The 26389-nt window shown below is 48.7% G+C and overlaps 1 protein-coding gene across 1 annotated transcript; it reads left to right on the forward strand.

Annotated features, from left to right (window-relative positions):
• Positions 1–2287: 2287 nt before the first annotated feature.
• On the forward strand, positions 2288–26313 carry LOC137166441 (uncharacterized; the record flags this gene model as incomplete). Its single annotated transcript, XM_067568169.1, has 5 exons — positions 2288–2764; positions 6374–6396; positions 6512–6573; positions 13768–14192; positions 26221–26313. Coding segments are annotated over exons 1-5 (1080 nt in total), but the record flags the coding sequence as incomplete, so codon positions are not given.
• Positions 26314–26389: the final 76 nt, after the last annotated feature.

A 26389-nucleotide genomic window follows, 5' to 3' on the forward strand; every position in this document is an offset into this window, starting at 1 on the left:
CATACCCCGTCCCTTCAGCCTTTGCTGACATGGCTTGCAGCATTCCAGCCCTTTGATCATCTTTGTCGCTCGCCTCTGGATCCTTTCCAGTTTCTCTACAGCCTTTCTATGCACTGGTGACCAAAACTGGACACAGGACTCCAGCTGTGGCCTAACCAGCGCTGAGCAGAGCAGTACTATCACCTCCCATGACGTGCATGCCATGCCTCTGTTAATGCAACCTAAAATTACATTTGCTTTTTTTGTAGCAGCCTCGCGTTGCTGACTCAGGGCGAGGTTGGGATCCACCACAGCTCCCAGATCCTTCTCAGTGGTGCTGCTGCCAAACCAGTTAGCCCCCATTCTGTGTCTGTGCATTTGGGGTTCACGTTTGCTACAAAGGGGTCAGGCAAAGGCAGCATGTCCAGTGGGCAGAGCAGGAGATCTCTGGCCCTATTTACAGCTGAGCTAATGGCTACCTGCCCTGTCATGTTTCCCCCGATATGCTGGGATGGACGTGTCTGTCCCCAGGAACTCAGTAATTCCCTCTAGTGCCTTCCCTCCACCCAAATCAGCTCCTCTGTCCACATGCATGCCCGGAGCCCCTGGGGCCCCTCTCGAGGGAGTTCAGGAGGGGAAGTGGTGCTGTGTTACTCTGAGGTGGGGTTAGTGATGAAGGAGCCGGCCTGGGCCATAGAACTGTCACCACATTGGTCTATTCCCCCATTGGCTGTTACTGGTTATCAGTATCAGTGACTGGTATATAGAGCCCAGGAGCCCCCGTCACAGACGTGTAACAAAGAGACGTCCCCAGACCACAGAGCTACAATCTACACCACAGAGGCAACGTGAGTGACAGCGACTCCCAGTGCAGCTGTGGGCAGGGAGGATGAGGAAATAATAAACCGAACTGGATGGTGCGTGCTGACCACACTGATTTTTCTGTTCTTATGAGCAGAGAAAACCAGGCCCCAGCCCTAGAAAATAACAAAATGTTCTTGTTGGTTCCAGTCACTGTGTAATGATCAAATGCGAACACAAAATCAAAACTGAATGGAAAGTGAGTGTAAAGACAGGCCAGTGGGACATTCGCTGTTCCCTGGGAAGCCCTGTGCTAGTTTCAGACACTCAAACTCTTGGATTTTCTTTCCCATCTTCCTCCTGCATTTTTAAGGACCTGCAGGACAGCCCCTGTGGGGGGTGCACTTTACTCACAGCCTGCTTAGTGTGGTGTTATTCCTGATGTTTCTCCAGCAGTGAGACTTCGGATGATCCCAGCCCTGCCAGAATTAATAGAATCAGAGATTTAAAAACTTGAAAGGACCCTTAGATTTAGTCTGACCCCCTTTGTAACACAGGCCAGTGAATTCCACCTACTTCCTCAGCCCAATAACCTGTGTTTGACTAAAGCCTCCTTTCAGAGAAGCACCAGTCTGGACTGGAAGACATTTGAAGGGCAAGTGCTGTATTGGTACAGCTGCGTCGCTGTAACGCTTCCAATGACGACGCTCTAAGCCGACACAAGAACACTCTCCTGCCAGCAGAATTACTGCACCTCTGTGGGCACCGTTATGGACAGCGCTTAGGTTGCTGTAACTTGTGTCGCTCTGGGGGGTGAGGGGGTCCTTTTCACACCCCTGTGTGAGGTAGGTTAGATCCATGTAAGTGGTCATGTAGACCTGCCCTGAGGGATGGAGGATCCGCCACCTGGGGAGTCTGTTAATCACCTGCACTGTTAACAGTTGTGCCTTATTTCTAGTTTGAATTTGTCTAGCTTCAGCTTCCAGCCATTGGTTCTTGTTCTGCCTTTCCCCACTAGAGCCCAGAGCCCTTTAGTGCCCGTGTTTTCTCCCCACCGAGGCCCATAAACACCAAGGTCAAGTCTCCCCTCCCCCTTCCTTTTGACAAACTAACCAGATTGAGCATTTCAGCCTGTCCCTGGAGGGCATTTCCTCCAGCCCTGCCATCAAATCTGTGCCTCTTTTCTGCACCCTCCCCTGGGTGCAGTGTCCCAGTGTTTGTCTCAGCAGGGCCGAGCACAGAGATAAAATCCCCTCCCGGCTCCTGCTCCCTGACGAGGGAGTGTCCGGCAGAGCCACTTCCCCGCCCTTTCTGTCATTCCTCATTTTCACTCAGGTGATACCTCTCTCCCTTTCTTCCGTTTTACCTTCCCCTCCAGGCCCCTCCCTTCTCTTCCCCTCACGCTGCCACCGAGGAGGGCAGAGTCCAGCAGCGGCACCTCCCCCCAGTCACAGCAGAGGCACCGGGCAGGGGAAGGAGACACAGAAGCACTGAGAGCCCAGCACCCATGGCGGCACCTGCTGCACCAGGGAGTGGGAAACACAAGGCTGATGAGGGTCCGGAACCCCTGGCCACAATCTCTTTAGCCAGGAGTGGGCTAGATGATGCCTTTTGTTACATCTGTAAGGATTATTTGACAGACCCAGTGACTGTAGCGTGTAGGCACAACTTCTGCCAGGCCTGCATCACCCAACACTGTAAGAGAGTGAAGACACCCTCCTGTCCCCAGTGTGGAAAACAGTTCCAGAAAAGAGCCCTCACGTCTAACGAGCAGCTGGGCCGCTTAGTACAGACCATCAAACAACTCCAGTTAAATCCAGGACAAAGGAGAAGAGCAGAAGGGAATGTGTGTGCGGAGCATGGGAAAGAGCTCGCCTGGTCCTGTAAGGAGGATAAGACATTCCTGTGTGTGGATTGCAAAGGCTCCCCATCTCACCACTCTCACACTGTGATCCCCGTGGGAAAGGCTGCCCACCAGCCCCAGGTAGGGGTATTAACAATGATGACACATTATCTGCTCTGTCTGACTGCAGGGAACTGTAACTCTGGGGCCCGTTTTCAGGCTGCTCAGTGGCTACCGAGGGTCTCCAGCATGGGGCTGATGCTTGTATTTGTCACCCTGCCCCCCACCCCATTCTCATAGCAATACTTGAGCGGCTGGGCAGCTTCCCGGGCCGGAGCCAGAGAAGCTGAGTAAAGGGCAGGCAGCAGCCGGCTCGGAGCTTTTGCTTCCTCTGCTGCTGCTGCTGCCTCTTCCCAGCCTCTCTTCTCCCCACGGCTCCCCCACCCCGACCTCCTGCTGCTGCTGCTGCTTCTTCGCTTTGCACCAGGCTCCGGTAGCCCCTGTTCTTCTTCCTCTTCCCTCCTGGCTTTTTTCTTCCTTCTCTCTTTCTTAACTTTTTTTTCTCCTTCCTTTTTTTCTCTTCTTTCCCCGCCCTTTCCCTCTTTCCTCCCTTTCTTTTTGTTCCTTCTTCCTTTTTTGTCCCTTCCCATCCCTCCCCTCCTGTCTCCCCCCCCCCCACTGATTGGTTCTGCCTTCAAGGGGGGTTTCCCTGTCACCCCCCGCCCCTCAGTCAGTCAGTGCAGCCCAAGGAGCAGAGACACTTGGGAGCTGATTCTTGAGTTACTTTTGTTCCCCCCACTGCCCCATTAGGGAAAGCCCCCAGTCCTTCCCCTCACCATTTCTAAGAGTGCGGGGTTCCCCTGGCTAGTTTCCTTGCAGAAGTGGGGGAGGAGTTAGTCCATGTCAGGCAAGCCCAGCCTGGCTAGTGCATGAACCCCAGAGCTGCCAGCGAACGCAGCATGCCAGGATGTCTCCCGCATCTCAGGTAGCTGCCCCAGCCGCTGCCCATAAGGATTTCATTTTGGCGGCCAGAGTCGGTCCATGGCGGGAGGATGCTGCTTCTGCAGACAGGGCAGCCTGGAGTGCTGCCCCTACCAGTCTGGTGCCTAGGGGCATGGTGCCTTCTCCCCCACCCCCATCAGTCCGCCACTGAGGCTGCTGTTGCTTGAAGCCAAACACATTTGATAAATGAAGGAATCAGGAGTGGGTCCTAGGGCCCGGGGAGGGGAGCTGAAGCTGCTCGCCCGTCGCACTCTGTGATTCCCCTGGCAAAGGCCGCCCACCAGTCCAAAGTAGGGGTATTTTTGTTCCAGGGCCCTGTGTCACACCCTCTCTGGGCAGACACCAGTCTGTTGTGACTGGACCGAACCACAGGATCCCCTGTGTTTCTACTCCAGTTCTGGGTCTCTTAGATGCACTCCCAGCTAGACCCCATGGCTGCCACCCTTCTTTGGGCTGTGATCCTCTCCAGCCTGGCTGTCTGGAACCCCAGACCCAGTGACTCAGCCCTCCCAAGATCCCAGCGGGTTACACCCACTCAGGCCGATTTCCAGCTCACTGGGGCACTCTGAGTTCTCGACTGACCCTTCACAGACAATGTGTCAGGTGAGCCCGGATCACGGGCTTAGCAAGGGGATTTCTTAACCACAGGCACTTGTGTTTTTAAGAAAGCACTAGAGAGAGGTACAGAGCTTCACAAAATCACAAACAATCCCTAGACAAACTGCCTGCGATCCCCTATATCTGGTCTCACACCTTCTATCACTACTCTACAGCCTATGTCAGTAAAACATATGCAACTCAGGGGTGCAAATATTCCACCACCCTGAGTGAAATAAATTATGCCAGCATAAGTGCCAGTGTGCACAGAGCAATGTGGGCAGGAGAGCTTCTCTTCTGCACAGCTTCTGCCACTTGCGGGAGTGGGCTTTTTATGCTGATGGGCACTGAGAATCTTCACCACACACGCTGCAGGGGCGCAGCTCTATCAGTACAGCTACACAGATGCAGTGCTGCTGGTGTAGACGTGTGACTCTGAGGCAGAGACCTTCCTGCTTTCTCTCTCCAGCCTTGTCTTCTGGCACATGGTGGTCGATTTTGCTCTGAGAGCATCTCCCCTTCTGTGCCCCTTTTGCTAAATGGGATAGTTTGAGATCCATGGATCTCCCTCATTTGTCATTTAAATACTTCACTAAGCTACGTCCCCATGTCAACAGCAGTCAGAGCTACTTGTTTTAGTTACTAAAATATGATTTTTCTGCCTTTTAATCCTATGAGCCCTGCAGAGTGAAGGGAAGTCTGTGAAAGGACTCTCATCCAGCAGACAAAGGAGGAGTGAGATCTAATGGTTGGAAGTTAAAGCCAGACAGAGTTAGGCTATGTAACCCTTCTGCCAGACAGAGTCGGCAGCAGCATGGGCTGGATTCAATGTCCAGCAGTTCCTGTCAATGATGCAACATCAAATCGGCTTGAGCCCCAACCCAGTCACCTGGGAAATCCCACACTATCCCCGGGGTGCCCCCAAAAGGCAATACTTCCCTTCTCACCAGCACAGAGTCTGAGTGTAGGGAGTAAACCTTTTAACACGAGGAAGGAAGTAACTCAGTGCTGGTTTGGGAAAACAGTGCAAAGAGAATTCATAAACACAAAAAAACCCATGAGCAGAATCCCCATGTGGGGCGTGTCCTTTTCCACTCCCGTCTCACTTTCCCCTGCCCTACCACAATCCTAGTTGCACTTTCATCTCTCTGCTGGCTCCCGCTGCCGGCCAGTTGTGGTGCTCGACCAGCCCCCTCTGCTGGCTGTCAGTCACTAGAGGTTTCCCAGTTCCTTTAGTGAGTGCAGCTTTCAGTGATTTCAGCTCAGTTCATGGGAAAACTCTCTGCCCACACAGGAGCAACGTCCCTACTTTTAACAAAACAAGAGACTCCAAGAGGAATCATTAATTCTACCTTTTAGCAGTGGGAGGCGATAGTCAACCCATGCCTGAGGGCAGCCTTTAGTCAGCGCTGGTGCAGCCTCAACAGGAAAACCCCATCCCCTCCCTGCTGCTCTGACAGTCCTCTGGCATCTGAATGCTTCCTTTGTTGAGTTCTCCTCAGATGAGAACGAATCTTTCATCAGCACAGGCTAAGCACCGTTCTGCTGCCATTTGTTCATATGACAGGGGGGGCAACATCTCATCACCCTTGCAGTTAACACTAATGTGATTTACCATTGGAACAACTCATCAAGCCTTGTGGTGGGTTCCCATAACTTGGAGTCTTTAAATCATCGCTGGGCGTCTCTCAGAGATTTGCTCTAGCGCAGACATATGTTGATGATGCAGGAATCACTGGGTGAGGGTCTTTGACCTGTGCTCAAACAGGAGGTCAGAGGAGATGATCAGAATGGTTCCTTCCGGCCTTATCAGCTGTGAATCTGTGACTTGTTCTGGCTGATGCTGGTCCATATAGAAGCATCACCTTCTGTGGTTGATAAATGTGCGTGGCAGTGTTTTTAGGAAACTGTAGCCACAGAGGAGATGATAAGTGAGCTACCTTATTTGCTCGGATGAATGGCATTCATAAATATATAGGGAAGCTGGGATGGCTGAAAATTTGCCATTCTGAAATGGGATTGACCTGATGGGAAAAGGGGTTTTGTATCTTTAAATGTGGCACACCCATAGGGAATGGTCACTGGATGGTTTTTCACATGGTTTTATTAAATTATAGAATATTATTGATAGTTTCCCATTTCTTCTTTCAGGAGGAGGCAAACACATCTAACAGGTACTGTGCGTGCATTTGCCTTTTTAATTTCCCCTTACACTCCTGTTATATGCACTGCAGAATTACTGCACTGAACAACTGAGCTGAAAGATGACAGAAAATGTGTTCTCTTTAGGAGTGAAGTTGGGAATGTGCAGGATGAGGAAGCCATTTCTACTCAACAGCAGGAGTTTGGAGGTAATGACGCTGATCTCACATTCAGCAGTGCCTACCCAAGTGCTCAGAACTCATGAGTCAGCTCCAAACACATGACAAGCCTGGCTTACAAACATCACACGATTTTGAACATAAACAATTGTGCCACCTCATTTTTGAACAATTAAGGAAATTCCAGCCACCCCATCCCCCACTCCCTGCCTCCACAATGTGTGTGTGGTCTTTCAGGACACAAATACCAATGTGAACATGTCCTGGAGTTGGGGCGTTAGCTCAAATGGTGGAGGTGTTGGTAGCTCTCCAGGCTTGTGTTCAGATTGCACAGGTGGGGGTTGTTCACAGATCTTCATGTGCAAATGCTTAGGCTGAGATCATGAGATTAGAGGCAGGATGGTCCAGTGGTTACAGCAGTAGCCTGCTGTGCCACAGCTGTCCTTCAGGATGTTGGATGAGTCACTTAGGGACAGATTATTAAAGGTGTGTAAATGCCTTAAAATGCAGATTAGCGCCTAGTGTGATTTTCAGACATGCCCACGTGCCATTGATTTCAATAGGAGTTGGGCACCTAGTTGCTTTTGAAAATCCTACTGGGCACCTATCTGAATCTTTGGGTACCTCAATCCCTGTAGAAAACCTGTCCCTCTGTGACTCTGGTCCCCGTCTGTACAATGGGGATAATAGTAGGACTCTACCTCACACAAAGGTTGTGAGCGTAAATACACAGAAGATTGTGAGGTTGTGAGGAGCCCAGACACTATGATAATGAGGCCATATAGGTATCTAAAACTGAGCATGGCATGAGAAGAGTTCAGTCTCCAGTCAAAGCATTCTGCTTAACACCCGAGATGTGTGTTTAATGCTAAAGAGATGTGGGCAACGTTGTCAACACTGCTGTGATGGAGTTACATCTGTTTGGGTGACCCTAAGTGTGGTTTGCAAGAGTGGTTTGGAAAAGTTTAACTTCCAGGTGGTTTTAGTTAAAGCTGAATCTTGACTTTGAATTTCCATGGTTTTTAAAGTTTGATTTCTTAAAATCTAAAATTGATTTTAATGCTCTTTTGAAAAAAGTGTCTGGCACGTCTGCTCAACCTTCCCTGAAACTGAGACAAACTGTCTGTGTCCAATAATAATTAGCTACGCTGTTTTTAGTGTTGGTTCTAACTAGGGAGCTAGATAACTGACAGGCAGATTTCCACATTTTCTGTGATGACCTAGATAAACCCCGAGTGGACTGAAGTAGCTCCATGTGAAATGTTCGTCCATTTGGAGGGCAGCATGAGACCTAGACCCCGCTGAAATACTGCTTATATCCCATTTTGAGACTCTAAATGGGACGTAAGGGCCTAGGCCTTGCGCTGGTCCCTGTAAAGAGGAGAAGTCCATCCTTTCTGAATGATTCTGCAGTGAAAGAGAGCTCTAGATACCGTGGGGCACTCAGAAAGTTGTTCTTCTTTCTATGACTAAATTTTTGTGTCCTGCTCTAAACATGACAGAGTCTCGCCAGCCGCAAATATCACAAGTAAGGATACGATTCTGTCACGGAGGGCACGGAGTAACGGTGGCCAGTCCTTGGGGCTACTGGAGCAGCAACCCCCACCAGTGGTCAGCCCCCGGCAGCGCTCCCGGGGTTAGTCCCCCACTTCCCTCAGGGTATATTCAGTAAAACTCAGGGACAAGCCGTGGGCTTCCCTGAATTTTTGTTTATTGCCCATGATCAGTCCCTGACTTTTACTAAAAACAGCCCTGACAGAATCTTAACCTTTGTCACAAGCCGTTGTTATCCCGGCTCAGGCGATTCCCTGTAATTCCACTTGTGGTCACCAGCTGATATCACTTTGTGACTGATGTTCACCAAATTGTGCGTAGACCGCAGATTACCTTGTCTTGGGCATTCAGCTAGTCCCATAAATCAGTGTTTCTCAACCTTTTAAGTAGCAAATACCCCCTAACTTCTGAAAATTTTAATAAGTATCCACACTCAGTTTTCCACTCTGAGAAATACAATCTTTTCCCTCTTTACCGCTGGATGACTGTATTTCTCGTAAAGCAGGAGAGTTCTGAGTTCTGCCATGCTGTGTGTCTGTGACAGATCACAAAACCCCCTGCTGTTTCTCCCTTTCTTCCTCCTTCTCTTCCTCCACATAGGAGCAAAGGTCAGCGCCAGCCAATCATTATGGCCTGATGGCGGGGTCACGTGGTGTTCTCCTCACATACCTGGGAACTTGTGAGGGATAAGCAGGCAGTAGCAGCCCACCAGAGTGGATATCAGCGTTCCCCACAGCCATCCCTAGAGGGGTGCAGGTCTGGGGCAAATCACACTGTGTTGGCCTCTCAACATTTCTATACTGGTAAAATCTGGGGCTGTCATAGATGTGAAGTTCACTGCTCAGCTAGCGCAGTGAAATTGACAAGTAAACCTGCGGGTAGAGCCCGGCTCCAGGACTGGGCAAGCCGCTGGTCTCTCCGCCTGGTTTTCTGGGCACTGGGCTTTGAGCCGGGGAGGGGAGCTGCCACCTGGGCAAGTTGCAGTCGACTGCTAGCCCGGCTGCCAGCCTGGGAGGTGGGCGACTGCCACCTGCTCCGGGCTGGGGCACAGGAGGTTTCCGCGCAGGCTGGGACCCGGGGATGTGGGCAGGCGGCAGGCATCTGCTGCCCATCTTCAAACTGGGCCACGGGAGGCTGTCTCTCAGCTCAGAGCTAGGGCGCGGGTGGCAGCCACCTACCTGCAAGCCCTGCTCAGAAGGCTCAGGAGGCTGCCACTGGGCTCCCACCTGGGAGCTGAGACCGGGCAGGACAGGCAGGCTGCCATCCGGCTTCCCAAAAAGCCAGTGACTGCTGCCCAAGCCTCCGGCTGCCACCTGGCATCCCAAAAAGCCAGCGGCTGCCGCTCAGCTTCCCAGAACTGCGGCAGCTGCCCTCTACCTCCCAGCTGGAACTGGGCGGGAAGCAGGCGGCTGCAACCTGACTTCCCCAAAAGTCGGCGGCTGCCACTCACCTCCTTTCACTGGATTTTTCACCGCGTACCCCCTGCCTGTGTCTCGCGTACCCCCGGGGGTATGCATACTACAGGTTGAGAAACTATGCCTTAAATGAATTGCTCTGTCACATTCCTGAATGGGTCCCTCTCACACCCTCCTGTCCAAGCTGTTCCAGGTGGTATAAATAATTAAATAGTCCTAGACATAGAGACTGGGACCCAGGTGCTCACCCCTCCCCAGTGACCATTATAATCCCTGGCCTACAGAGCGAGTCGCACTTGCTTTCTGGACCAACAAGTATGACGGTAGATAAGTATTTTATCAGTATTGTCTAAGGTATATTAAGTACTTCAGCATATAAAGGTGACAGCCCTTCTATAGTTCAGTTTTAGATCAAGATTCTGTTTAAAGCTGGTCTTTCCTAAGTGCTGTAAAATCTGCACAGTTGCTTGGATTGCCCTGAAATTAGGTGTGACTCATGGGGGCATAGGTTCCTATTACTGGCCCAAATTTGGGGCCATTTGACCAAGGGGTTGCTGAGATACATCCCTCCCCCCAAAAATCCAGCTGTTCTTAAAGTTGACAGATTTTGGCAGCCAATTGTTGCTCACAGCTAGGGATCAAACTAGGGCTCAGCTGATCGCACCAGGGTCTCCAAAGCTCAGGGACTGAACAGGGCGTGTGGGCATCCACCAGCCCTGTGGTGAAAATCTAATTACTTTTTGTAAAAAAGGTTTTGCTCCCCTAGTTTAGCTCATCAATTGTCTCCTGTGCTAATGACGAGCTAAAGGGATTACACTGAAGACATGCAGACAGAGGCTAACTCCCTGGACAAGTAGCTCTTCTTTTAAAGCACTTGGGAGGCTCTGAGGGAAAGTCGCAGTCATTGAATAGGAGCCCTGACCTAGGCAGTGTGGCTTTAAATACAACCGAGGGACAGGCCTTTTGCTCCAATCTGCCCCTTCAAAGGGGGTCTGGTTTTTGGGAAATGTGCTCTGAGCACAGCAGAATAATGTAAAGGCATTTACACTATTTTTGAGCAGAAAATAAACAACACAAGCAAATGGGCGCCAGGAAGGGAGGGTGTTTGGTGTGGAGGAGTAGGTGGGACTATAGGGAGAGGGGTTAGGGGCTCCGGTGATGGGCGGGGGAATGGGACATAGTGAAGGGAAAGATGTGCATCAGTGACAGATAGGCTGAAGAAGAATAGGGGCAGGGGCACCTGTCACTCCCCATTCCCCTCCTGTGTGTGTGTGCGATGATCTGAGGACCCCCAGCCCAGCTACAGCGGTGTGACCTACTCTTCCTTGTTCTCTGATGCGAGTCAGCTCCTGGAGGGGGCATTGCCTCTCTGGTGAATCTGAGCCCCCTTTCTAGCCCCCTGCATAGGCAGGGATGTGGGTGTCCCTTCCCTACCACCCCCCCCGGTGATTCCTGAGACCATCTTCCTGACTTTGTGGGTGCCAGCATGTGAGCCCCCTGCACATTTATGGGTGTCTGACTCCCCCAAATCCCCTCATGTGAACCACCTTCCAGGGGAACTTGCATTTCTGGGGGTGTCTGAGCCCTCCTCCCTCCCTCTCCCCCGTCTGCGTGCCAGGGTCTGGGGAAGCTCTGCCCCTCTGGGTGGGGAGCTGAGAAATTCTATGCTCAGAGCATGACCCAAGCACACATGCTGAGAGTGGGGTGAGGAGCTGAGAATGGGCAGGCTTGGCCGGTATCAGAAACTCTCCCGCACTGGGGAGGGGATGGGAACAGCCACTGAGGTGAACGCAGCAGTCCTCATGTCCCAGAGCTATTGTGTCAGGCTGTGTTTGTTCACCTGCGTGGGGAGAACAGAACATCTCACTGGGCCTCTGGACATTTCTGGGAGCCTGGAACTTTGAAACCTGCCATGGGCAGAACTCTGAGAAGGAAAAGTGAACATCTGTTCTGGGAAACATCTGCCTCTGCCAAGGTGTTTGATGATGATGTTGATTGTGGATCAATGTCACCTGTGCACAGCAGAATATTCAGAAGGTGCTGAAATTATTTTTGAAAAGAAAATTCATGGCAGATGTGAAGGCTTCCTGGGAGGGGAGGTGCTCTGGGTGCAAGAGGAGTGGGAATAGTGGAGGAGGGCTTGGGTCTGCAGTGAGGGCTGGGGGTATTATGGGGAGGAAGATAAATGGGAACGGATGAGAAGGCAGGGAAAAGGGGCTGGGGGCTCAGGTAAAAGGGAGGGGTCAGGATTACAGGGGAGCGGGCAGGGAGAAGACATAAAGGGTTGCAGAATGTGAGAGGCTGCAGAGGATGTCAGAGGTTATGGGGTGAGGGCACCTGTCAGCCATGAATTCTCCCCTTCTGTGTGTGCACTGACATGTGCGAGACCCTGCTCCTCTCGGGGTGTCTGAGCCCTTTTCCCTGCCCCTCCATGGGCGCCGGGATCAGGGGGAGGGATGAAACTGGCACAAATTGAAACATCTGAAACCCAGAAAATGCAGAGTTAAGCTACATGTCACCCCTGTGTGCGGCACAGGAGCCTGGCTCGGAGGCGGGTGCACTGGGTGGGCCTGGGGCATGGCAAGGGAAGCCTGGCTGAAGCTGGGGCAGGAGGCCCAGGTAGGGGTGGGTAATGGGAGTGAGGGGCCCAGCTCACTGCTCAGCTCTGGCTACATGAGCAATGTTGCATACAGCCCCCCTGTAAGCTGCTGGCTGTGATACGTGTAGGCAGCAGCACAGGGCAAGAGAGAGCCAGGAACAACTTCTTACTTGTTAATGGCTTCTGCAGGGCCAACATCTGGCATGACAGGATGGGAAGGGGAGGGGAGCTAGCAATGTCAGTGTGTGGGGGGGGGCGCATAGACACATACAAGCTCATGTTACATGGCCTCATGGTCTCCTTATTGGTGGGTTCTGTTAGGGAACCATTACAGACACATGAGTTACAGATTACAGGCCTTAATCAGATAAAAGCCTGCATCCTCTCATGCAGTTAATTTGAGTCAGGGTACTTTTTCAGCTGAGACAAAAAGGCTGGACAGACACGCAGATAGGTTCATAGGAAAAGAATCATTTATTCAGCTGAAGGCTTACAGAGAGAGTAAGCCCTGATTCCTTCTTCACTGCAGACTTTTATACCCTAGACATATGGGAGTGGAGCACCCTTATCTCTAAACCAGCTAATGCACACTTCCTGTTTCTTCCTGGTAGTTTTACTTATACGACATTCCCATACATCTTTTCTTTTCCTGTTATTTTTCTGCTTACATGACATTTCTATTTTCTAACTACGTGACATTTTCATGCATAACTTCCTTTTTCATTGTTACCTATTTCTATACCTTAAGCTAATAATTCTTATTCCCTTACAGTTCACACAAGCAGGCAGAGCCCTCAGAATGATGGCCCAGCCCCACGCTCAGTAAGCAGAGCATGTATTTTATTACTGGAAGAGGGTGGAGCCCTCGAGCTGCTGCTACCAAAGAGTTTTGCTTTTCCTCCCAGGCAGCAAATGCACCCACACCCTGAACTCAGAGTTACTTCCTGAGCCAGTTACTTCCCCCAGCCCTGGGAAGATCCAGACCCTCTAGGGGCTGTCTGGGGATGCACCACTCACACAGACCCAGCCAGCACAGGAATTTGCTCACTCCAGAAGTAAGATGCAAATATTGAACGATGACATGAGTGTAGTTAGCTCTTGCAAGAACTGGCCAATCTCTAACTTACTGGATCCTGAGCAAAAAATAGAGAAAAACCAAGGAAAGGAGAGAGGCAGAGCAAACCAACACAATGAAAATGAAGACAAAGAGTCCACATGAGGTGCAGTTTTTTAACAGTGTGGATAATTAACCATTGGAACAACCGGCCAGAGACATGGTGAACTCTCTGTCCCGTGGAGTCTTTAAATCAAGATGGGATGTCGCTTTCTGAAAGATCTGCTGTATCTCTACCACATATCGTGGGCTAGATGCAGGAATTACTGGGTAAAATTCTCTGGCCTGTGTTATGCAGGAGTTCAGACTAGATGATCAGAATCGTCCTCCTGGCCTTCACATCTGTCAGTGTACAGCAAATCTTTTAGAAAGGCAGCCAAGGACAATATAAAGATGCTAAGTGATGACAAATGCTGCCATTTCCCTTAGGAAGCTGTTCCAATGGTTTGTTCCCCTCACTGTTCAAATGTCATCTGATTTCCAGTCAGAGAATAATTCATTAAGTGCATAAAGTGGTCACTACAACTCTTACATTCCCGCAGCCTTGGCCTCTGCCCATCCTTTGAGAAAGCTACTGGAAGAAGCCATTTGTCCCATCTGTACGGATTATTTCAGCGATCCAGTGAGCACAGACTGTGGACACAACTTCTGCCGAGTTTGTATCACTGAGCACTATGAAAAATGGGAAAGGGAACTAGAGGGAGTTTGCTGTCCACAATGTACGAAAAAATTGAAGAAAGAGAAATTTCAGGCCAACAGGCAGCTTGCCAGCATGGTGGAAAATATCCAGCAACTAGGAATAAAACCTGAAAACCGAAAAGAGCAGCTAGTCTGCAGGGAGCACGAGGACAAAGTCAAGCTGTTCTGTGAAGATGATGGTGAGGTGATCTGTCTGGTTTGTGATAAAACCCAGGAGCACAGATCTCATGCTCAGGTACCCATCGAGGAGGCAGCTCAGGAATACAAGGTAGGAAACATGATTTATTTCTAAATATTCAGTAGAAATTTAATCACTGCAGGAGAAGTTTAATTTTAAAATGACCTGGAGTTTAGCAATGATGGGTAGAAGTCTTCTAAATCTATGGGGTGAAATCCTGGCCCCATCGAAGTCAGTGGAAAACTCCCAGGCCTGGAGCCAAAATGGTACCTAGGAACCTAAGTCCCAGTTTGAGGTACCACTGCAATACACAGCCCCTTTCATCATCCAAGAGGAACAGCTTCACCAGGAGAGACTGAGGGAGCCCCACATAGCCCGGTGGTTAGATCCTCTCCTGAGAGGTAGGATAGGAACACGGATCTCCTTTCTCAGCATCAGGCAGAGGGGGGGATTGAACCTGGCTCTCCCACCTCCCAGGGGAGAGCTCTGACTGCTGGGCTAAAAGTTAGAAAGGGGGTGGCTCCACCTCCTCCTCCTGCAGCGGTTTTATGCGAAGTGAGGCAGGTTCATAGCTCATAGCTTGAGTGTCCGACCACCTGACTCCAGGAGCTGGGTTCCTGGCTGGGGTCGCTGGCAGAGCCAGGTGCCTCCCTGCAGCCTGGAGTGAGGTGCCCACTTCTCTGAGGGGGCGGGGCTTGGGACACCTCTCCTCAGCATCTCCCATTGGCTGGCTTAGGCAGCTCCCAGCCCGGCCTGCTGGTGTTTGTGGGTCACAGTCTAATGTGTCTGTCTCTCCCCATGCTTTGTACAGGGAGCCTGGCCCCTAACTCAGGCTTTGTGGGTCTCAGGGCTGGTCCAGAAGTAATTTAAGTGCTTAAAAGTCAGTTACTGCAGTGCTGAGTGTCACATGCATAAGTGCCTCGTGGATCCAGCCCCAATGGCGTGAATGGGACCAGGATTTCACCTGCCCAACGTGTCAGTATGTCTCTGACTTGAAACTCTGCACAGCAGCCCCCAGCCCCTGCAGGCATCTACAAACACTGACTGTTGTTTTCACTCCCTCATGGTCACTTGCTGTTACAAGAAATGAAAGCAGTGATCATGCTTTGTACTCGCGCCCAGCGCTGCTTCCCATCCCGGGCTGTCGGAGCCCCACACAGACACCAGTGGGTCTAGCCATAGAGCCCTGCCCTCTTCGCCCTGTTTGCACAGGGGGACCTGAGCACAGAGCCAGGCATGAGGAGGAGCAGGGTCTATGTCGGGGAGCACCGATGCTTTTTGATGTTGCTAACCAGAACGTTACCCAGACCTTTTCATTTTCACCCATCTTTTTATATATTTTAGTTCTAAGGTGAGTCTGTGGATCCTGCTGTGTCATGCTGCTTCAGGGTTCTGTGTGACCGTTGATCAGCAGTCAGTTACAGATGTGACTTTTATCTTATAATGCTTTTTTGTTTTTTTTCTAGGGTGGATTCTTCTTGTTTTTCCAGGGTGTTGTCTGCTTTTTTCAGCCATCAAAGTGGTACTGGCATTTGTACTGTACCCCATCATCAGGACAGGCTGGGGCTGGAGACTGGTTCCATCACTCATACTCATTTACATATTTAAATGAAATTATACACGCCTAAATGAATTTTCAGCAAGACTTAGACTAGTTAATACAAAATGGAGTATACTTCTTCAAAATGGAGTTTCAGTTACAATCTGGAGCCATGTCAGACGTTGGTTAGACTGTTATAGAACAAGCAATTAAAAAGAGTTACTTTAGTTTCAATAAAACAGCGAGAGACCTGGGGCACCTTGAAAACTAACAAATTTATTTGGGCAGAAGCTATCGTGGGCAGAAACCCACTTTGTCGGATGCATGAAGTGGAAACTTCAGTTTGGTAGGTCTATATACACATGCAAGGATGGGTGAGTTACATCACAGTGAGGAGGGCAAGTGTTAACAAGGTTAATACAATGAGGGTAGATTAGGCTATTCACAACAGTTGCTGAGAAGGTGTGAATGTCAAAAGAGGGAACATTATTTTTTGGAGTGGGCTAGCCACTCCCAGTCTCTATTCAGACCTAGTCTGATAGTGTCCAGTTTACATATGCGTTCCAGCTCTGCAGTTTGGTGCTGGAGTTTGTTTTTGAAGTTTTTTTTATTGAAGTTTGGCAAATTTCAAGTCTGTTACTGAGTGTCCAGGGAGACTGAAGTGCTCTCCTACTGGTTTTTGAATGTTACCATTCCTGATGTGTGATTTGTGTCCATTTATTCTTTTGCGTAGAGACAGTCTGGTTTGGCCCATGTACATGGCAGAGGGGCATTGCTGGCACATGGTGGCGTATATCACATTTGTAGATGTGCAGGTCAACGAGCTCCTGATAGTGTGGCTGATGTGGTTAGGACCTGGGATGGTGTCACTTGAGTAGACATGCGGGCAGAATTGACAACGGAGTTTGTTGCAAGGATATGTTCCTGGGTTAGTGTTTCTGTTGCATGGTGTGCAGTTGCTGGTGAGTACTAGCTTCAGGTTGGGGGCTGTCTGGAAGCGAGCACTGGCCTGCCTCCCAGGGTTTGTGAGAGTGATTTAGTTACAATGTTAAAGAAAAACCACTTTAAAGGAACAGTACTTCTATTGGTGGCAATAAGAAAATGAGTTACTTAAAAGACAATTTCTATGAAGACAATTTTTATAACAATTTCTATCATGACAGTGAGAGGACGAGTGCCTTAAACAACAAAAGGACAAACAGCAAGTGACTTAAAGACAAATGGCTTAAAGACATCTTTACCAGTGATAACTATATTTATACCGAAGGGCAGTTACTTAGTAAGTGAACCAGAGTGGCTCTATTAAGCGGCTTTCCTAATGAGTGCCCTGCATTGGTTTATGAATGTGTGGTTTTATAAATGAACACAGTTTTATGAATGAACACTGTTTTATTCACGAGTGTATGTCATTAATTTAATAAAAAATCATTTTAAAAACAATTAATATATTCTTTTGATTTGTAAATGTTCCCCTACATTATCCCCTTTTTGACCCTTCAAACCCAAAAGTATTGAATGGATCACATTTTATGTAATTGTTTAAGGGCAACGTATGAGAGACAATTTGAGCCTATGGTTTTAACTTAAGGTATATTTTTTTTTATCTGGCAGCAAATGCAACACATCCCAATAAACATTATACCACTGTGGAATCAAAGAAATAATCATTACATTTATTAATAGAATGCTTGGCCTGAAACTGATCTTGGAAGGCCTGCCCTGAAGTTGTAGCCTGACACTGAAATAGAAGCCCCAGGCTAAACCATTCACAGAATGCCTCAACTGAAATTAGGATAAAGATGTTAAAATCCCACAAGAGGTCTCTGAACCACACCCGAGAGGCAAGTCTCTGTTATGAGCCTTAAGCCTTATTGAAGTCTGAACAGACTTCAACTGTTTCGATAAGTACCAGTACCTGCCCCCCTTTGTCTTACCGGCCCTATAGAAACTCATTCCATACAAATTAGCATTTGAACAGGTATTGTGTAACCACCCATCTTCAGGTGTTAGCCAGGGTCCCTGAAAACTACATTGTATAATCAAGTGACTCATTGGGCGTCTCTGGGAGGGCATCTGGTGTGTCCCACTGTGCATTGTGATTGTCTACTTTTTTAAGTATAAACTGTTAATCCAATCCCACTATACGATCAACATGTAAATGAACCTAAGCAACCCCTATATAAGTCTTTTGTATCTGGTAGCCAGGTGAAGTACATTTGCCCAGCATCCAGACATGCTGCTTGACTTCCCTATAGCCACCTGGGTTTTCCCTATGGCTATAGTATTCCCCATTGCTATGGTTATGTGATTGTGTGTGTCACAATTAAAGCTGCACCCAATCCAACTCTAAAATGTAGCTGTGTGATTCTTTTCCACGACACCATGTAGGCCAGAGAAAATGATAATAGGATGTAACATAACATTTCAAGCAGATGTCCAAGAGGGTGCCCATTTCTTAACAATATTAGACCAATGGTGTATTATCATTTGTTTTGCCTGTGCAGATACTTTTAAAATGTTTAATCTCTGATGTAGAAAAGCCAAACTGCATGTTTGAGCCTGGGTTTGGGTAGTTTTGGTTCGTTGGCTAATTTGTTTATTTTCCTTTATTAATTTATACAAATTTGTTCAATTATCTTCTAAAGAAAAATTACAATGTACAACATTGTTTGTATTCCTCACATTAATTTTATTATTCCTGTGGATTGGTTGCATTGGGTGTCTGAATCATGGTGACGTTGCACATACATTGTTGTACAGGAGGTTTTGAAACTTGCTTTCCTTCCCAAACAATTTTTTTAATCCAACGACACAGACACAACTTTGTTCATTCTAGTACACCTTGGCGGTGCTATTAGTCATTTCATCCCAGTCACAAGTTGCCAGACCTTTGTTTTGTAAAGAACAGGGCTCTTCTAATACTGGCAAGGAGGGACATACCCTCTGTTGTGGAGTCCATCTGGAACACAGGCGGTGATCTATGACTTTCCCTTTGTTTCTTAAGTATGTTCCCACCAAACATTGAGCCCAAACGTGTTTTTCCTGGAGAATTGGGAGAGCTAGAAAGGGCCATAAGGTACGCTTACACCTATGTTGTTGAGTTTGTATTGCTGGGATAGTAACACGCCCTGTTAAGGAGGATGTACATACATAAGTTTCCAGAGGTTTACACCATTTGGGGACATAAGGAAGAAAATACTAATAACTTCAAAAACAACGCCTGTCTCCTTTTCCTTAGTTAGCTTCCACTGAGGTTCTTCTGTAAAATCGCTTGTGCAGGAAAGAAAAAGATTTGGGTTAGGAAACCACCATGCTGATGGCTTTCACAGAGGTTGAAACAGTCCCAGTATGGCTGTTCGGAATCTAAACCACTGGATGTCATGCAGAACCAGATTTTTTATGGATACCTAAAATGAATAAGCATATGTTAGATAAAAGAACAATTTTATCTGTGACACATGGACCCATTTAAGTTTCCCATCTTCAGCCAATCTTTCAATGATGCACCGTAAAAAAATAGACTCTGGCCCCAGAGGATCCCATTGAACACTGCTCCTCTCTGCAGCTCAATAAACGGCTATTTCCTGTTACCCTTTTTATTGCACTTTTTTCCCGTTAATTGTTATATATTATTTTTCTCTCTAATTGTCACCAGACTGAGCCTAATTTCTTGGAGAAAAATGTGGCCACAGAAAAGAACAGCCAATAAAATCCCACTGTTCGTTTCTCTGTGCTCCTTTCTCTTCACTTACCTGGGGTTTGCCACAATCAAACTGGAACCTACAGCCTGAGGCTGACCTGGCACCTGGTTCGGGCTGGGCTGGGACGTCGGACTCAGGAGCAGTCGAACTCCCAGTGTCCCTGCAGCATCACTCGGGTCAGTCAAGGCCTGTTGTTACTTTCGTACATTCCCATTACCAGGGCCGGGATGGGGGAAACCCAGAGGAGATTTAGCAGAGGAGGCAGAACTGTGTGAGCTCAGCGCAGTGCCCAGCTGTAACAATAGCCCAGGGGTTGCTGGGACCCTAACAATGCGCAGTGCCATATACAGGGGATGAGATGTGCACCAGGTCCAGATCCAACGGCCAGTGGGACTCTGAGCATTGACTGCAGGGGGCACCGGGTCAGGCTCCAAGGCCCAGAGAGTCTCAGATAGGCAAGAACTAACGGATAGAAATGTTGGGCTGGAAGGGCCCTCGAGAAGTCACCAAGTCCAGCCCCAGTACTGTCCGGGCTTTGCCCTGGTCTCTGGGTGGGTTGGGGGATGGGCACCCTCCAACCATGCTTCATTATGCTGCTAACACGAGGTGATCCTGGCCAAGTGGAGGATAGCAGAGAACAGAGGGAGTGTCTAACCCAGCCAGGAGCGAGGGCCATCCAGACTGCTTTTGAAAACCTCCAGTGAAGGAGCTTCCAGAATCACCCTAGGCAGCCTGTGCCATTGTCCCACTGTTCTTGTGGCTAGGAAGATTTTCCTGGGATTTAATCTAAATCTGCTGTGCTGTAGTTTGAAGCCATCGCCTCTTGTCCTGCCGTCTGTCACATGAGAGAACAACTATTGTCCATCTTTTTTATGGCAGCCTTTCAAGCATTTGAAGACCGCTCTCATGTCCCCCCTTAATCTCCTCTTTTCCAAACATACCCCGTCCCTTCAGCCTTTGCTGACATGGCTTGCAGCATTCCAGCCCTTTGATCATCTTTGTCGCTCGCCTCTGGATCCTATCCAGTTTCTCTACAGCCTTTCTATGCACTGGTGACCAAAACTGGACACAGGACTCCAGCTGAGGCCGAACCAGTGCCGAGCAGAGCGGTACTGTCACCTCCCGTGACGTGCATGCCATGCCTCTGGTAATGCAACCTAAAACTGTATTTGCCTTTTTTGCAGCACCCTCGCGTTGCTGACTCATGGTGAGGTTGGGATCCAGCACAGCTCCCAGATCCTTCTCAGCAGTGCTGCTGCCTCACCAGTTATCCCCATTCTGTATTTGTGCATTTGGGGTTCAAGCTTGCTACAAAGGGGTCAGGCAGAGGTAATGGGTCCAGTGGGCAGAGCAGGAGATCTCTGGCCCTATTTACAGCTGAGCTAATGGCTACCTGCCCTGTCATGTTTCCCCCAATATGCTGGGATGGACGTGTCTGTTCCTGGGAGCTCAGTAATTCACACTAGTACCTTCCCTCCCCTAAAACCAGCTGCCCTGTCCACGTGTTTGCCTGGGCCCCCTGGGACTCTGAGCATTGACTGCAGGGGACATGGGGTCAGGCTTCAAGGCCCAGACAGTCTCAGACAGGCGAGAATAGAAACGTCGGGCTGGAAGGGTCCTCCGGGGAGTTCAGGAGGAGCAAGTGGTGCTGTGTTACTCTGCGGTGGGGTTAGCAGTGAAGGAGCCAGCCTGGGCCATAGAACTGTCATCACATTTCTTTATTTCCCCATTGGCTGTTACTGGTTATCAGTATCAGTGATTGGTACATAGCACCCAGGAGCCCCTGTCACAGACGTGTAACAAAGAGTCGTCCCCAGCCCAGAGAGCTACAATCTACACCATAGAGGCAAAGTGAGTGACAGGGACTCCCAGTGCAACTGTGGGCAGGGAGGATGAGGAAACAATAAACCGAACTGGATGGTGTGTGCTGACCACACTGATTTTTCTGTCCTTAGGAGCAGAGAAAACCAGACCCCAGCCCTAGAAAATAACAGAATGTTCTTGTTGGTTCCAGTCACTGTGTAATGATCAAATGCGAACACAAAATCGAAAGTGAGCATAAAGACAGGCCAGAGGGACATTCATTGTTCCCTGAGACGCCCTGTGCTAGTCTCAGACCCTCAAACTCTTGGATTTTCTTTCCTATCTTCCTCCCACATTTTTAAGGACCTGCAGGACAGCCCCTGAGGGTGGGTGCACTTTACTCACAGCCTGCTTCGTGTGGTATTATTCCTAATGTTTCTCCAGCAGTGAGAATTTGGGTGATCCCAGCCCTGCCAGAATTAATAGAGTCAGAGATTTTAAAACCTGAAGGACCCTTCGATTTAGTCTGACCCCCTTTGTAACACAGGCCAGTGAATTTCACCTAGTTCCTGAGTCCAATAACCTGTGTGACCCATCCATGCCTAGGGTAGCCACCTGAAAATGCCAAGGTCAGGGCAAGCTGCAAAAGGAGGGCAGATTCTCCCAGCACTAGTGGGTGACACTAAAGTCAGACTTTCCAACCAGCCACAACCTGTGCTTCTGATTCCCCACACTGGTTATCAAGAAGCTAACACAAAAATATACACAGCCCCCTTTACTGCATTCCAGTCTCTGGCTCCCAATCAGCCACTAGGTCCAGTAAAAAGAGAAAAGTTATTTACAATTCTATGCTTTTTACCAAAAAGGTTCTCCTGACCCCCATGGATCAGCCCCAGTACCAGATCAATAGAAGTTTGGATCACACCCGAAATCCCATGCTGCCAGCCAATCCTTTAGTAACTAAAACTGAAGGTTTATTATAAAAGGAAAGAAATGAACTATAAGAGAAGTGTTAAATGATCAAAGCAATCACATACATACAAATGATTGGAAAGTCCATTTATATCAGGTTTCTAGTAGAACTGTGGCATTTGCAGGCTTGTATAGTCCTCTGGTGAACATCCAGTACCTGGATCAGTCTCAGTTCTTTGATTCACAGCTTTAGTTGTAGCTGAATTGATCCAGAGGAATGAAGACTAAATAGTCCATGTGCAGAGTTTGTTCAAATTCTCCCATGAGAATTAGCAGGGTGAGTCCAGGCTGGTGCTGGGATTTCAATCTTGCGATCCAAACTTTCCCTGACAAGCTTCGACAGATTTGAGATAAAAAGGATCAGTCCCCTAGAGTCCTTTATAGATCCATGCAGGCTGAGCCATACTTTCTTAACAGCAGATATCTCCTCAAACAATTAATAGATGATTTACTTGGGACTCTGAAGTACCATCTCCCATGTCCTGTGCACACTGGTAACTAGTTTCATTAGCACAAGGTAATCGTCCCTTTACAACCATTCACAGGTATTCACTACTTAAACTTCAAAGAGAAACACAAACAATAGTATTGTTACATTCAAAGTTCCATCGTAATGTTCATACGTTCCTTTTGAACTCTTAATCAATAGAACAGTGACAGACAGGAAAGCAGTTTATCTACATTGCTAACCTCTGACAAGAGATATGTAAATAACAGCAAATAACTACCAGCAATACACCTGCATATCAAAGCTTTAGTTTATTTATAAGGAATGACCAGCACTACTAGTGTATTTTCCTATAATATATCTTGAACAGTCAGAGCTGGGCCATGCAACTTGCAAAGTTTCTTGACTGTTTCGGACCTAGCGTCACAACCTGTGTTTGACTAAAGCCTCCTTTCAGAGAGGAACCAGTCTGGACTGGAAGACATTTGAAGGGCAAGTGCTGTATTGGTACAGCTGTGCCGCTGTAATGCTTCCAATGACGACGCTCTAAGCTGACACGAGAACACTCTCCTGGCAGCAGAATTACTGCACCTCTGTGGACACCATTATGGACAGGGCTTAGGTTAATGTAACTTGTGTCGCTGGGCGGGGGTGGTGACTTTTTCACATCCCTGTGTGACGTAGGTTAGATCCACGTAAGCGGTCGTGTAGACCCGCCCTGAGGACTGGAGGATCCGCCACCTGGGGAGTTTGTTAATCACCTGCACAGTTAACAATTGTGCCTTATTTCTAGTTTGAATGTGTCTGGCTTCAGCTTCCAGCCATTGGTTCTTGTTCTGCCTTTCTCCACTAGATCCCAGAGCCCTTTAGTGCCCGTGTTTTCTCCCCACCAAGGCCCATAAACACCAAGATCAAGTCACCCCTCCCCTTCTTTTAACAAACTAACCAGATTTAACATTTCAGTCTGTCCCTGGAGGGCATTTCTTCCAGCCCTGCCATCACATCTGTTGCTCTTTTCTGCACCCTCCCCTGGGTGCAGTGTCCCAGTGTTTGTCTCAGCAGGGCCGAGCACAGAGATAAAATCCCCTCCCGGCTCCTGCTCCTGCTCCCTGGCGAGGGGATGTCCCTGCCCTTCCTGTCGTTCCTCCTCTTCACTCAGTCAGTTCCTCTCCCCCTTTCTTCTGTTTTCCCTTCTCCTCTTTCCCCTCCAGGCCCCTCCCTTCTCTTCCCCTCACCCTGTCACCGAGGAGGGCAGAGCCCAGCAGCGGCACCTCCCACCAGTCACAGCAGAGCACAGGGGTGGGGAAGGAGACACAGAAGCACTGAGAGCCCAGCAGCCATGGCGGCACCTGCTCCACCAGGGAGTGAGAAGCGCAAGGCTGATGAGGGTCCCGAACCTCATGAGGGATTTTCAGATGTGCCACATGCCATTGATTTCAATAGGAGTTGGGCACCTAGTTGCTTTGAAAATCCTACTGGGCACCTATCTGAATCTTTGGATGCCTCAATCTGTTTAGAAAACATGTCCCTCTGTGACTCCAGTCCTTGTCTGTACAAATGGGATAATAGTAGGACTCTACCTCACAGAGGAGTTGTGAGCATAAATACACAAAAGATTGTGAGGTTGTGAGGAGCCCAGACACTGTGATAATGAGGCCATATAGGTACCTAAAACTGAGCATGGCACCAGAAGAGTTCAGTCTCCAGTCAAAGCATTCTGCTTAACACCAGTGATGTGTGTTTAATGCTCAAGAGATGCGGGCAACGTTTTCCACACTGCTGTGATGGAGTTACAGTTGTTTGGGTGACCCTAAGTGTGGTTTGCAATAGTGGTTTGGAAAAGTTTAACTTCCAGGTGGTTTTAGTTAAAGTTGAATCTTGACTTTGAATTTCCATGGTTTTAAAAATTTGATTTCTTAAAATCTAAACTGATTTTAATGCTTTTTTGAAAAAAGTGTCTGGCACGTCTGCTCAACCTCTCTGAAACTGAGCGAAATGGTCTGTGTGTGATAATAATTAGCTTCGCTGCGTTTAGTGCTGGTTCTAACTAGGGAGCTAGATAACTGACAGGCAGATTTCCACATTTTCTGTGATGACCTATGTCGTGGCAAATATCACGCAGCTTCTCTTTTGGGTCAGATCGAGCAGGGCTTTATTCTGACAGACACACACAGAGCTATGGCCATAGGGGAGCCCTGGACAGCACCGGGTTTCTGTGCTGCTGTCAGGAGACCCTCCCCCCACGGATTTGAATGCCTATGGCTTATATAGAATAGCGCTTCACATATTAATCGCATAGTGGAATTTCTCTTGCAAAACAAGTCTGACAGATACTTCCTTATCTATTACACAAACCTAATGGCTTCCCCTTCTCTGGTACAAGAATAGCTAAGAGCGGTTACAAGAGCAGATAGTTGCAAAAACAGCTTAAAGTGCAATCGACCGTCTTCAGTGGGTTTTTCCATCCACAGTCATGCTAACTTACATTTCCATCATTCATTTCAGTGTAAGGCCCACCAGGCCTTGCTTTTGTGCTTCCACACCTAGCTAAACCCCGACTGGACTGAGAGTGTGAAATGTTCGTCCATTTGGAAGACAGCATGAGACTTAGACCCAGCTGAGATCCTGCTTATGTCCCATTTTGAGACTCTAAATGGGACGTACGTGCCTAGGCCTTGATCTGGTCCCTGTGAAGAGGAGAAGTCCATCCTTTCTGAATGATTCTGCAGTTTATGGGTGTCTGACTCCCTCAAATCCCCTCATATGAGCTAACTTCCAGGGGAACTTGCATCTCTGGGGGTGTCTGAGCCTCCTCCCTCCCTCTCCCCCGTCTGTGAAAGAGAGTGGGGTGAGGAGCTGAGAATGGGCAGGCTTGACCCAGATCAGAAACTGTCCCACACTGGGTAGGGACTGGGAACAGCCACTGAGGTGAACGGAGCAGTCCTCATGTCCCAGAGCTATTGTGTCAGGCTGTGTTTGTTCACCTGCGTGGCGAGAACAGAACATCTCACTGGGCCTCTGGACATTTCTGGGAGCCTGGAACTTTGAAACCTGCTGTGGGTCGAGCTCTGAGAAGGAAAAGTGAACATCTGTTCTGGGGAACATCTGCCTCTGCCAAGGTGTTTGATGATGATGTTGATTGTGGAGCAGAATATTCAGAAGGTGTTGCTGGGAGGGGAGGTGCTCTGGGTGCAAGAGGAGTGCGAATAGTGAACCAGCAGAACCAGGCTGAAAGTCAGTGTGATGCTGATGCTCTAGTGCCATGTGCTGGAACAAAATGTGTGTCAAGTGGGGGTTCCCAGCGTTGGAGAAGGGGTCCCAGGTCCCAGCCACGCACCTTGGCACAAACACAATCCTTGCCTTCTAGGGGGGTCGGAGTTAGCCCCGGAACAAGTACCACATGTATCAATAGCACAACACCTTTCTGTAACCCAGACAGAGCCTGGCTGTTTGGGGACCCAATACGACAGCTCTGCAGAGAGCCCCAGGGTCACTCAAGTCAGCTCTGTCCATGGCAAGGCTGGGCACAGAACCCTGGTCCCCTCACAGCCGGCCTGGGCTTGGCCACAAAACCCTCCTGCCACCCATGGGTGAGGAATCCCCAGAGCTCTAACTCACTGCAGCAGAATTCACCCGGCATCGTTATCCCCACAGATGAAACTCCACAAAGACATTGAACTTCTGAAAAAAAAAATGGAGATTTCAAAGCTGGAATCCAAGGAGCGGAATAAACCGAACGACTGGAAAGTAAGTCTTTGCAATTTGGTTTAATCTCTCATTTTATTTAAGTATTTTTAAAAACATACAAGAAAATCATGATAAA

Source organism: Emydura macquarii, unplaced genomic scaffold, assembly GCF_026122565.2.
Source record: "Emydura macquarii macquarii isolate MOO-44397 ecotype Brisbane River unplaced genomic scaffold, CSIRO-AGI_Emac_v2 contig_2848, whole genome shotgun sequence".
Classification (NCBI taxonomy): domain Eukaryota; kingdom Metazoa; phylum Chordata; order Testudines; family Chelidae; genus Emydura; species Emydura macquarii.